Below are 13,217 nucleotides of genomic sequence, written 5' to 3'. Positions count from 1 at the left end.
AAAAATATGATTTCAGGATTTGAAGTATATTTTTGCTTTTCATTATGTTAACATAAATATTGGCATCATACTCTATATAGTATTGAAGCTAATGCATATATCTATCTCCTCTGTTCTAAAATTACTATACCTGGCTACATACAAGATGAAACACGACATATATTAATATTTAATGCAATACGAACTTCCAATATCCAACACTGTTTCAGATGACTACTCTGAAACTAATTTGATTTCTCCCTCCCCCATGTTACGAATTCAATTTGGTGCTCTCAAAAATGCATGAAATGGCACCTCTGTTCTGTGTCGAATATGACGCAGAAAACAATTCGCACATCAAGTTTTAATTAAATAAATGTTCGTTCGATATAAGAATTGAAAAGCGGGAAAGACCATGTAGGGCTTCCAACTCGAAATAAACTCATTTATAAAACATAATCGAATGCTTTGACCGGAGTGATTATTAAATTAAAATTAGGACTTTTATATAATATTGTTTCGGATGTTGGTAATCCGGTTTCTGGTTCTGACAATTAAGAAAAGAAAGTGAGAGCTAAACAGTGATAAAAACTCAAGAATCATGTCAAAAATTTTGAACAAAATCGGCCAAAAATGTACTGAATTGTTAATGGAAATTTACAATAAAGTATGGGAAGAAGAACAAATAACACAAGACTGGCAAATATCACTTATTGTGTCAATATACCAAGTGCCATTACCGACTTTTTTCAGCAATGACTATATTTTTCCAAGAAAATGGGAAAAATTATTTATTCAAAGCAGTGACCATTTGATTCTATACATCTTGCCAATCAATCAGGCACTTTATGGATGCCATGCCAAAAAAACTCTTTGTCCTTTCAGCAAGACCTTTCATAACAGCTCCGCTATCGTTTTGATTGCCTATAACTTTGCTGAAAGAGTCGTGGAGTGTCGGCTCTTTTTAAGACATTTTGTAGCACATCCTGCAACATCTGAAGATGAATTTCTTCAATTTCGTGACGAATATTACCTAAGATGTTGAATCAGGCTTATTCACATAAAATTTTGATTTTAGAAAACCCCATAAGAAAAAGTCTGGTGCTGTTAAATCCGGAGATCTGGCTGGCCATGCTAAATCGCCAGTTCGCGAAATTAGTCTTCGTGGAAAAACGTCATTCAATAATAAAATTGTTGAATTTCCTGTGTGTGCTGTTACCCCATCTTGCTGAAACCACATGTCCTCTAGTCCTTGCTCTTCCACTTCAGGCACAAGAAAATTTCTAATCATGTCTTGGTACCGTTCAGCAATAACAGTAACAGCAACACCTTGCTCATTTTCAAAAAAATTGGAACCAATGATGTTTCCAGCATGAATGCCACACTATATATTTCTTTTAATGGATACAGTGATGTTTCATGAATTAATTGAGGATTCTGTGTTCCCCAAAATCGACTGTTCTATTTAATGAGGTGACCACTGAGAAGAAAATGGGCTTCGAAAAATCTTCAATTTCACCTGACAGTCTTAGGACGTTACTGTACACAACTCGTTGATCAGGATCTCTCGGTAGCAATTTGAGGACTGATTGAATTTTGTACTGGAACATTTTCAAATCAATTTTCAAAATTCGCGTTAAACTGCATCTAGGAATGTGTAACTGGGAACCACGCCTCCGACTCCTGGAGACTCTGCAATACTATCGCGCACCAGAGCCATACTTTCAGCGTTACGAGACGACTGTTGTCTTCCAGAAGGAGGCCTGTTTGCTGTCGTACCGTACTGTCGAAAATTCGCACGTGAACGACAAATTGTGATTTTGTCAGGCACTGGACGATTAGGATTTTTTTGACGCAATTTCCGCTGAGTGGCAATAAAAATAATAATTTTTCAATAAATATTGTCACTATTTCTGATCGTTCTTGCGGCGTATATTTATCCATAATAAAATTTGGACGTCTACACAATACAATGGTTAAAGCGAAACTGTGATGAACGTCACATAACCAAGATGGCGCGAAATAAAAATGGTAGCAGTATTTTTGCTCCACCTGTTATATATTTACTTAGAGATTGTAGGTGGAGTAGATCCTAATAATTGTAATATGGCGTTTGATTATTTCATAGGCGAAGTTTACTTAGAATTCTAGTGTACGGTAAAATGTAATAAAAATAAAATATCACTGAAATATTGTCTGCATGTCTGAAGTTACAAGGAATAAAAATGTCTAAAAGTCCAATCATTACACACAATGGAATGTAATTAGATCCTAACAATTATTTAAATTTTTTACACCAGATTAGTAGGTCGGTATTTGCTGTAGAACTAGATAATATAGGTACATATAATTACTATATAGGTACAGCTAATCCTTCCAGGAAAGCCATCAAATTTTCAAATTTGCAACACAACATAAACATGGAAAATTGAATGATTTATATTAAGATATTCTACGCGCTGCATATGGTATTGAATTATTTTCAGTTCGAATTTATTTTGACATTCAAGACGATAACTAAGCTCGCATAAATCGCGTCTGTGATCGATTTTTCTGGGGATGGCCTCGAGCCTTCCATACCTGGAAAATTCATATACAAAGATGCACGAGACGGAAGAGATGCAAAAGCAAAATATAAAGTAAATATTACCACATTTTTCATATTGAAACGCTATTCATATAGACAGTTATATTAATGTCTTTTTAATCTCTACTTGTTTGTTTATTAATGAAATGACATTCCTGAAAAAAGTTCGATACTCTAAAAAACAGGTCCCCATAAAACAAAATAAAAACAAACGCACCCCCATCCCTTTAAAATCTGCAATTTAAAGTTCGAAGGTATCGTTTGTCAAACATATCGATATCGATTTCCGACATCCATACAACCCATAGCACCAATTGCATTAAATAAATACCCCCCCTTATCTAGCTTTAAATAAAAATATGTTCGGAAAGACAAGAAAACAGCATACTAAAATTTCATGAACGGTTGAATATTTCATGAACGGTTGAATATTTCAATTATGTCAAATGGTACTTCGTTAGTGTCGAAATACATCGACAGTCATTCTGTTACGGTCGTTTTGTCAGAAACTCCGTTTCCGTTGGGGAAAGGTATTGGATTTTACCTCGTTAAAAATTCAGAAAATCCACTACGTTGCTATCCTGTTCGATACCAATTACAGGAAACTTAATAAGGGTCTAAGTAACGGAAGCGACTATTGGCGGATATCTAAAGTCACTCCCACTTTAATTAATAGCCGTTCGACCCGGTGTTATATGTTTCGAGTTGATTAATATAGTCGTGAATTTGATGAACTCAGTAGATTTAAAAGAAAGATATCTAATGAAAAAAAAATGAGGGCTGAAGACTGGCAAGTAAAAATACTCCTATTTTCCTTGTGATAACAAAAATATAGTAATATGAAATACAATGGAAATATAGCTATGTTATATACATAGTATTATGGACAAAATATTATAACAAGGCTGCAAGAATAATTACAACACCCACAGAATATTTTATTTATATAATTTGTTGGGTTGAAAATTAAAAATAAAGTCATTTATTTGGTCAGGTTAATAGTAATTACTGTATAATTTATAAAAAAAATTATAAAATATTTATCACAATTCATGTGAATATGACGAGCCAATTCTCTTTAAAATAGCATACAAACTTTTTACTACGTAGCTATAGTTCGTTCAGTGAACAGTAAACTCACGTCATCTAAATTTAAAAGGTCAAAGTGTCGCAATGTTGCCGCATCAACTTTGACTTTTAGTTAATTTTGGCTTTGACATAACAACTTATATAAAATTATTTAACGTTTTTATCGAAGGCCTTAAACTAGAGTTAAATATGTAGCAACACATTTGGTAGGTTAGAGTTGTTTTATTATATTTACATAGGCATTACATAATTTTTTTAGGCATGATTTATAACCTTCGGCATTTTCAATTAGAATAATCACAAATGTTAAGTAGCCATTTGAAATTTATCAAAACAAGCAAAGCACCAAAACAACGTTTGACTGTTTATAACTTCTTATCACCAATATTTTGAAGAATTCTGCAGACATTTGACAATCAGGAGAATTTTATTGGTTGATTCGGTCGACCTATTCGTAATCAGGCATCAGAAAGCATTATATCTCTTTTTAACCGGAATAAAATGAGAAAGGGAGCCTGAAAACGAAATCGAGGCATATTTGAAAAGAACAATTACGGACAATAAAAAGGATGTCATATACGATAAAATTGTGCAAAAAAAATTTTGAACAAACTCTGAGAATCTTTCTAAATTGGTCCATTGAAATCAAGGAAGGCGATGATATGGGTTGGGTTAACAACTAACGCGAATTAAGACATTTCTAAAAATTGGCTAGACTTGATCGCTGGGATAACAATAATAAGTTTCTTAATAAATTATATATCTGGTAATTTATAAAATATCTAGAAAATATTGTTCCATAATTCTAAAGTTTATGTGAAAGAATTATATATGAAACCATTTTTTTTCTCTTCTTTAGATATCAACAACGAAGAAGGAAAATATTTTGATTTTCTTCAGCAACTTTTTTTGGTTTTATCAGTAAAATTTTATCCTTGCGATATGAGTTAAAGAGTGCTGCACTATTTTGCACTGAATGATTGAAAATAAAAACTACAATGCCGAATAGCAAAAAGCAAAAACAATTATTGACCTTTATTTTGTGTATGAATAAATATAGAACGGCCTGGAATCGAAATCGAGGCATATTTCATACGAACTAATACGGAAAAAGAATGGTACATCATATACTGCAAAATTATGTCAAAGGAATTGTTGGGATACTTGATAGCTGGGATAACAATAATAAGTTTCTTAATAAATTATATATCTGGTAATTTATAAAATATCTAGAAAATATTGTTTCATAATTCTAAAGTTTATGTGAAAGAATTATATATGAAACCATTTTTTTTTCTCTTCTTTAGATATCAACAACGAAGAAGGAAAAAATTTGGATTTTCTTCAGCAACTTTTTTTGGTTTTATCAGTAAAATTTTATCCTCGCGATATGAGTTAAACAGTGCTGCACTTTTTTGCACTGAATGATTGAAAATAAAAACTACAATTCTGAATAGCAAAAAGCAAAAACAATTATTGGCCTTTATTTGTGTATGAATAAATATAGAAGGGCCTGAAATCGAAATCGAGGCATATTTCATACGAACTAATACGGAAAAAGAATGGTACATCATATCCCACAAAATTATGCTAAAGGAATTGTTGCTGAAAATAGGAGATACTTCATAAACCGCTGCATTTACGTCAAGAAATGTGATGATAAAGGTTGAGTGATGGTTTTGGAAGCTGATGGGAATAAATCCAGCATTTAGGTTTCTGTGGAGTTAAGTTGAAGTATCTACTAATTTCTTCAGCACTTGTTTCATTTTAATTGTCAAATTCTCGCATTTTCAATCGAGCACTGGTATTTTTTTCATTGAACGTATAATATTATTGAGTTTTAAATAAATACCTTAAAACTTGGAATACAGAAAATAACAAGATCTTTTACGGATTCTTCTTCGATTCACTTTAAGCAGGCCGAAGCTCCGTTCGAATTGATTTATTTATATTTTGATCAGCGAGTTTCCTCTTTACCGACAAACACATATTGGATTACCGAACCGGAGGTTCCTCAAAGAGAAAGGGGATTTTCTCTAAACGTGAGCCCTTTAAAAATTAAAAGGGTCCAACATATTTTCGGTCCTTCATTTAGGACTAGGGTCGCTATGGCGGTGCCCTACTAAATTAGCCTCTCTTTCTTCTTGTTTCATTTAGGTCTCCCTTGTTAGGAACATATTAAAAATGTACCGCTGCTCAAATATACATTGCAATTTTCACGTTTTGCCTTCATTATAAGAATTGTATTCTAATTTCGAGCCATGTTTCTCTAACCGACACTATTTAATTCATTTAGTTTCCGTGCTCTGCTGAAGGTTGTATTGGGTTAAAGAAATGAATTGCTGTAGGTTAGTCTCGCTAAAACTCGAGAACAACTAGAGTAATTTGGCTCATTTTAATTTTGATATATTTGTGGAAGTTCAGGGAAAGTGTATGTAACTTAGCGAGATATGAGAAGCACTATCATAGTTATCAACACTGATACCCAAAATAGAATCTTACCATAAAATAAATATCATGTAATTGGAGAAATAAGAGTGGAATACTGTTAAATGAGATATTAAGTGCGTTGTAAGAGTAGGTATTGAAATAATATTTACTCGAAAGGTTATATTGCATGAAGCGCCCTTCTAGCGTAAAATTGCGAACATAATCGTGTCCGATTGAAACAGTCTTTACAGACTTGTAGTCTTGTGATTGATAAATTGCGATATGGAGGATATTATTCATAGTACGCACTTCATTTTGATATACAAATATAAGCGATTTGAGATTTTGATTGTGTTAAAATTACCCACTATAGTAAACGTGCTTTTAAACGTAAATTTAAATTTGGACTTGAAGTGAAGTAGTACGTCCAGCGACCTTCTAACTTTTGTTATCTTTTAACAATGTAGCAAAGGTTCTTATAGCCCCACAATTTTCTGTTCCTAACATTTTGTTCCCTTTTTATGTTGTCATATTTTGTTCAAATTCGTATTTATTTCATTACAAAATAGTGTTTCTGTATGCTTATTAATGTATATCTAATTACTGTAGCCTATTTTTGGTAAGTATGAACAGGTTCAAGCTTACAACCCCCTACAACTTTCCAATATTACGCAAAATTATTTCAATTATATTTTTGGGGACTATGATTCATTTGATTCTAAAAATTATAATATTCTAACCGAATATTGTCGAATCGAACCAATAGAGTACTGTATATAAAAACACTGTATTTTGTGTTTATAACCTATAGCTAATTTTAATTAAAAACATATTAAAAATTAACTAGCGTACCTAATATAAGCACCACCGAATCACAGTACAGAGTCATAAAAAGAAGAACCCTCTATTATTAAACACTTTACATCAAAAAAGAGCTCATTAACTTTAATAATTTAACCATTTTAATAATAGAAAAAAACTCAAGCAAAAGGCGAAATATGATGATGAGCACTAATACACCATACTGGAACCATTATGGCAAGGACGTCTTAGTAACTTGTTCTAAACCATCGTAAAATAAAATTATGGTTGTTCAGAACGAAATAAAAATTAAACGACGGACCATTAATTCCGTTCCAAACTTAATAAAACTTTGGAAATTCTTATATTTTAATAATGATGGTTACGACAGGAATGGGAATAAAGATCCTAGTGTAGCCAAGATTCAAGAAAAGGGGAAAAAGTAAAGGGGGATTTAGGAGGCTAGAAAAAATGTAATTAAAGACCGGTTTTATAGGGACTGGGAGTTAATTTTGAGGGATTCGGAGAATAATCGTCAGTGATTTAAATCTACCGATAGGAACAATCTATTTCTAATCTATAAAAATTGAAAAGCGTGCAGTTGTAGCTTTTAATTAATTTTGTCCTGATTTTGACTGAATGTACCCATAAATATTTGCCAATCAATAAAACTGTAGATCATTTGTGACAGTGGAACTTTGTATGGCAAAACAAAATTGCTGTTTTTGATGATTTTTTCACCACATAAACTTTTCCTTGTCTTCCGTAAAATGTTCGAAATCAAAATTCAAAATTAGCCCAATCGGTCTAGCTGTTCTCGAATTTCAATTGAATTTAAGAAATGGTATATATATATATATATATATATATATATATATATATATCCTATAAAAAAATTTGTTCTGTTTATCGAAAAGTCTTAATAATTTAAGAATGTTCAGCTACTTATACAATAAACTATATCAAACCTGAACATGACAGATAATATTCTACCGAAACACAATCGAAAATTATAGGTTCTTCTAAGAACTAAACGCGGATGGAAACTTAATGAAATGTAAAAACTAGTTAATTTTATTTGTTATGTATATTTGAGCTCTTTTTTTATTATTACCGCTAGACGACAGAAAAGAAACTTGATTTATACTCAATTAATTCAGTAAAGTTATTAATTTCTTTAAGTAAATCTATTACGTTACAACATCTATAAATCCACTTTTTTAAATTAACATAATACATTATATAGTAAATGAAATGTTCAAAACAACGTTCTACCTACGATAAATTGTGTGTATTTACATAAAGATTTTGGCACGCGATCACAACAGATGAAGTGAAACATTAATCTATTCGAATCTACAGAGGATAGTTTTCAAACTTGAACTGGAATCTAAAATGTACTTGGAACAACGTAAATGACCAAATGGAAAACTGGACAGGCATGCAAGATTCAAAATTACTCAAGAACTATGACGGTGATTCAAGATAATATTAAGTGATCAGCTTTTTTCCGATACAGTGACAAACATACATATATATTTAACTCTGGATAACAATCTAGACTATTTTAAATTTAGCACCAAACTAGTACTAATAGATTGTATAATTTCGAAGCTTTTTTATATATTTTGACAGTGTCCTGTCATAAATAGAAACAACAAAACTATTACAATGAAAATGATGAGCCAATACAGCTGTAAAAATCAGAGGGAACTAAATTTGGCGAATAAGTTGTGCATTGAAACGATTGCTAGATTAATTCAATAATTTTGGCCACGGGTTTTTGACTGTGCGAGAAAGCATATATTACTTAGCAAATAATTTCGGATTCGGTACATGAGTACTGTGTTGCATAGAATAGGCCATAGAATAGAAAAGAATAAACTATAGTATATCCAAATATATATTTTGTACATACGTCATCTAAATTTGAGACGTTAAAACATCGCAATGTTGTCGCATCAACTCTGAGTTTCAGTTCAGTTGGGCTTTGATATACAACAAAATTAAAATTTAAATAAAACAATTGAACAAAAGTGTTATCAAATATAATTGATATCAAATACATCTAAAAACTACAGTTAATTATACAGCCACAATAGTTTATAGGTTAGAGTTATAACCTCTTATCACTATTGCTTTTAAAATTAATTTTAATTAAAAATAAAGTTAAGGTTAAATAAAGTTAAATAAAAGTTATCAAATCCAAAGAGCATAAATTTTATTTACAGGAAGAATACAGCTGCCAAATTTATAACAAATCATTTTCAACATCAAATAGAATCATTGTCAATCATTGTCATCAATAATCATTGTCAATCATCGAATAATTGTCTGTTTCCAAAACAAATGGAGCCCAATGTATACATGTGCCAAACTCGGATATTATTTCCAAAGTATTGAACATATGCTATGTGAGCTGTGGATGGAAAATGTTTTAGAGTTTTATAACATATCTTATTTTAATCCTAAGTCCCCAGTTGCTTTTATCATTATGCATATTAAAATCCCTCCTCCTTTATTCCTTTTGATCGTACTTTATTTAAAAAAAAGTAATTATTAATTGCCTTAAAAATATTAATAATGCCTTTTAAAACCTGAGGGATGATCACGAATATATTAATACATTTGTCACTGTATACTCGCTTAAATTTCTTATGATAAATATTTAATATGATATTTCATGATGGAGAAAAATATGTAAATTGTCTTTCAGGTCTTTTAAAAGAACATTTCAACAACAAGTTAACGAACAGTAATTTTATGAAAATGAGTTCGAATACCGAGACATATTTTTATCCACCATTTTAGGTTACTCTTCGTAACAGTAGTGCAAGAAGAAATTAACTGTAATCGACAATATTACGGGTCCAATATTACGACTATAAAACTAGACTATAAAATACAAAAAAAATGTACAGTAGAAACAACAAAAATCATTTTGAAGTGTGATGCGGTGTGGCATACCAGTCAGGGGACTTCAAAAATGATTTTGCGCCAGCTGTAGTAGAGCACGACAATCTTGCAAAAGAGAATAATGCAGAACGGAAACGATATGAAAATAGAATAAAATTGGAAATAACTATTACCTAAATGCTTGAGCACCTCAGGATTGCAAACTATTTACAATGAAAACAAAAATACAGGTTAAAACATCATTCAATATGATCGATATGGGGTGAATTTACGATACTGGCCACATATTATCATTAATATCCACATTCAAACTACTTAAATAAGTAGTTTATATAGTTTTTATGTAACACATCTGCTGAAAAAAGTCCATATGATATTTGAAACTTGATAATATTTATTATAACATTATGTACGATCATATTTTGTCAGACAATGACTCTATTACTGAAAAATCATCAAATATAGTTCAGTAGTCGTTATGTTAGGTTTCATGCTTGGACCACAAGAAAAAAGCACCCAAAAGTCACCGTTTGCCGGTAGAAACTTACGGTGAGCGTGCTCTAACCTTAAAAACAAGTGAGGCGTGGATTAGAAAATCCAAAAGTGGTGATTTTGATGTGCAAAACAAAGAACGTTCTGGTAGACCGAAAAAGTTTGAAGATCCCAATTCACCATTTGACCCAAAAACAATTGGCAGTATCATTAAATTTAGCCCAAGAAACGGTTAGCGACCGATTACAAGCAATGGGGAAAACCCAAAAGAAAGATGGGTGATACATCAATGGAATGACATAAAAACGTAATGGACTCGAAGACACGGTACGGTAATTTAACAGCACGATAATGCACCGTCTCATAAAGCAAAACCAGCGTTTAAAGCGTTTAAAGCAAACACCCGCCATACTCTCCAGACCTTGCCCCGTCCGACTAAAATCTTTTCGCATCAATGGTATGCGCTTACAGAGCAGGACTTCGCCAATTTCAAAGAAGTTAGAAAATGGCTCAATAAATAGTTTTGCTCAAAGAACAAACAGTTTCTTTGGGATGGTATCAATAAATTGCCGGAAAGATGAATATGATATATCAGAATAATAAAGAGAAATGTGAATGTCGTCATTGTAGAGATTGCATAGAAATCGAGAATTGTGGAAGCCAGGGGATGGAAATTGTTTTGATTGTACATCTTGCATATATTTTGACACCCTTTATCATTTCTTATAACTTTGGAATAGTAGTAATTCCTATTTGGCGAAAAATGTTTTTTCTTTAGTCAGCAGATGTGTTATTTGGCATTTTCAATGAGATTGTGTTCGAGTGGGACCGTTTTCAGCAAAAACTATAACATGTGACCAGTTAAATATAGTAGAATGTGTGAAGCTCGAGTGGTATAGACATTTATTTCGGTAAAGTAATGATGCTTGAAGGTGTTCAAAAAAGCACAATTAATGCATATGAAAAGGGTCCGATATGTATGTCATTCCGATGTACTAATACAATATTTTAACCGTACAAAAAGTTATGTATGCATGTTTATTTTATATATTCAACAATATTTTATATTAATATTCATCAAAAGCAACAGTAATTTTATGAACAAATGGCGTCTCTTACCTATGTTTGGGTGTTGGAGTTTCCTGCAGATTCTAGCTTCCCGTTCGAGTTTCTGGAAATCTGTAAAAATAAATATTAGATTGTTTGCAGTAAAATATGTTACTAGTCTAACATTATATTTTGCTAATTCCTATAAAAAAATAATATCGATAACAATATAGCATATAGAATTATCATAGAATGGTTCTATATGCTGCTATGTATGTTTCAGACTTATCTGTTTAGTAAACTTTAATAGTGTACCTTGAGAGTGCCTAACTTTAATACATTGTAAGAAAAACTGATTAATGGGTATTTATCACTCAAAATTTCAGCAGTAAACACTATTTTTAAAAATTAAAATAAACCACTGACGGACGTCAACTGACACTAACTGTCAAAACTATCCAAACGCCGCATTCTCTTTTTTATCTTTGATACTTGAAAAGAGAAAAGAAAACCGAAATAAAAAGATTTTATTCACAGATTAGTCATATCATTCATATTTTGATTCTAAATAATAGGTTTATTAACTACTAATAAATCACTGACTGTTCAGTATTGTCAAAAGAACTTTCGTAACAGATCTAGTGTGAAAATATATATAGTTCTTCCAATAAAACAGCCAATGCATGTCATCAACACCGTGGAACGTATCGCCAAATTCAGTTTATAAAAACGTAAAATCCCCTTTAAACTCGGAGCATTTTTCTTACTCTTTTTTTATTGTGACTGCTTAATTAACTCTGGTTTGAATCATTAAATATGCATTAGAAGTACTATAATGTTAAAATAAATTATATTTTATAACGTTATTTTTGATTCATTATTTTATTTACATTAATATTTTGTTATCGGAGTGAAAACAAACGACAACTTAAATTTGGCAACGTTGCATTATAAATTTTGATGACGTGCAATGGCTGTTATACTACAAGAGTTTAGGTAAATATATTTTGACTTTTACGATTAAGGGTTCCTTAAAATCAAAAAGGATCCAAAAATACATTAAAACATATGTAGCGCGTGAAAATGTAGAGTAAGTTACTTCTATTAAAATCAGATAGAAGCATGACTGCAGCCAAAACTCCAATATATAGTTTATTCAAAGTTTATTGTACATACGTCATCAATATGTTTAATGTATTGCCTGTAGCAATTTGTAAATTTGTTTTAGAATCAGACAATATTTTCCCTTTCATTTTATTCGAGTTAAAAAGAGACATAATGCTGTCCGCTTGTCAGACGTATGCAAAATTCTTGACAGCAATAGTCATAAAAGGTTATAACTCTAACCTATAAATTACTGTAATGTTTAGATGTACTATAATGTTAAAATAAATTATATTTGATAACATTTTTGTTCAATTATTTTATTTAGATTAGAATTTTGTTGTATCTCAAAGTCAAACTGAACTAAAACTAAAAGTTGATGCGACAACATTGCGACGTTTTGACGTCAAAAATTTGTTATTGTAAGGATAAATTGATGCTTGTGAATAAGACTTAATGGGAGATCACATAAAAAGTGTATCCAGAAATGGCTCATGGGTGATGTGGAAAAGAGTTTATCGCATATTTTTTAAAGAAGTATAACTATGGTTTGTTTTTCTATTGTATTGTTTTGCCTTTCAAAATTATCTTAGAATTTAATATATTATGAATGAAAATTGAAATGAAAATTGGCACAAAAAACTTAATCTGAGTTTTAAGGGAAATATTATGAACTCAAAACAATTTATTCTACTTATATTATATTCCGTATAATTTACAGGGACTGGCAACATCGGCGTTACAAGAATTAAACTCCAGTAAATGAATCATA

At 31.2% G+C, this 13,217-nt stretch overlaps 1 protein-coding gene across 10 annotated transcripts in view; it reads right to left on the bottom strand.

Moving 5' to 3' along the window:
* Positions 1 to 13,217, bottom strand: part of CaMKII (Calcium/calmodulin-dependent protein kinase II) — a 224,880-nt gene that overhangs the window by 93,423 nt on the left and 118,240 nt on the right. For all 10 annotated transcript variants that reach the window (XM_076408264.1, XM_076408272.1, XM_076408263.1 and 7 more), the window contains exon 3: positions 11,414 to 11,473. In XM_076408264.1, the coding sequence (XP_076264379.1) occupies positions 11,414 to 11,473 (60 nt within the window). The remainder of the gene's footprint in view (positions 1 to 11,413; positions 11,474 to 13,217) is intronic.

The sequence above is a fragment of the Rhynchophorus ferrugineus genome, unplaced genomic scaffold, assembly GCF_030347505.1.
Source record: "Rhynchophorus ferrugineus isolate W39M unplaced genomic scaffold, kcgeb_rfMv2 rfM6, whole genome shotgun sequence".
Classification (NCBI taxonomy): domain Eukaryota; kingdom Metazoa; phylum Arthropoda; class Insecta; order Coleoptera; family Curculionidae; genus Rhynchophorus; species Rhynchophorus ferrugineus.
The sequence above is the reverse complement of the archived record's forward strand: the minus strand, read 5'-3'. Positions and strand labels throughout refer to the sequence as shown.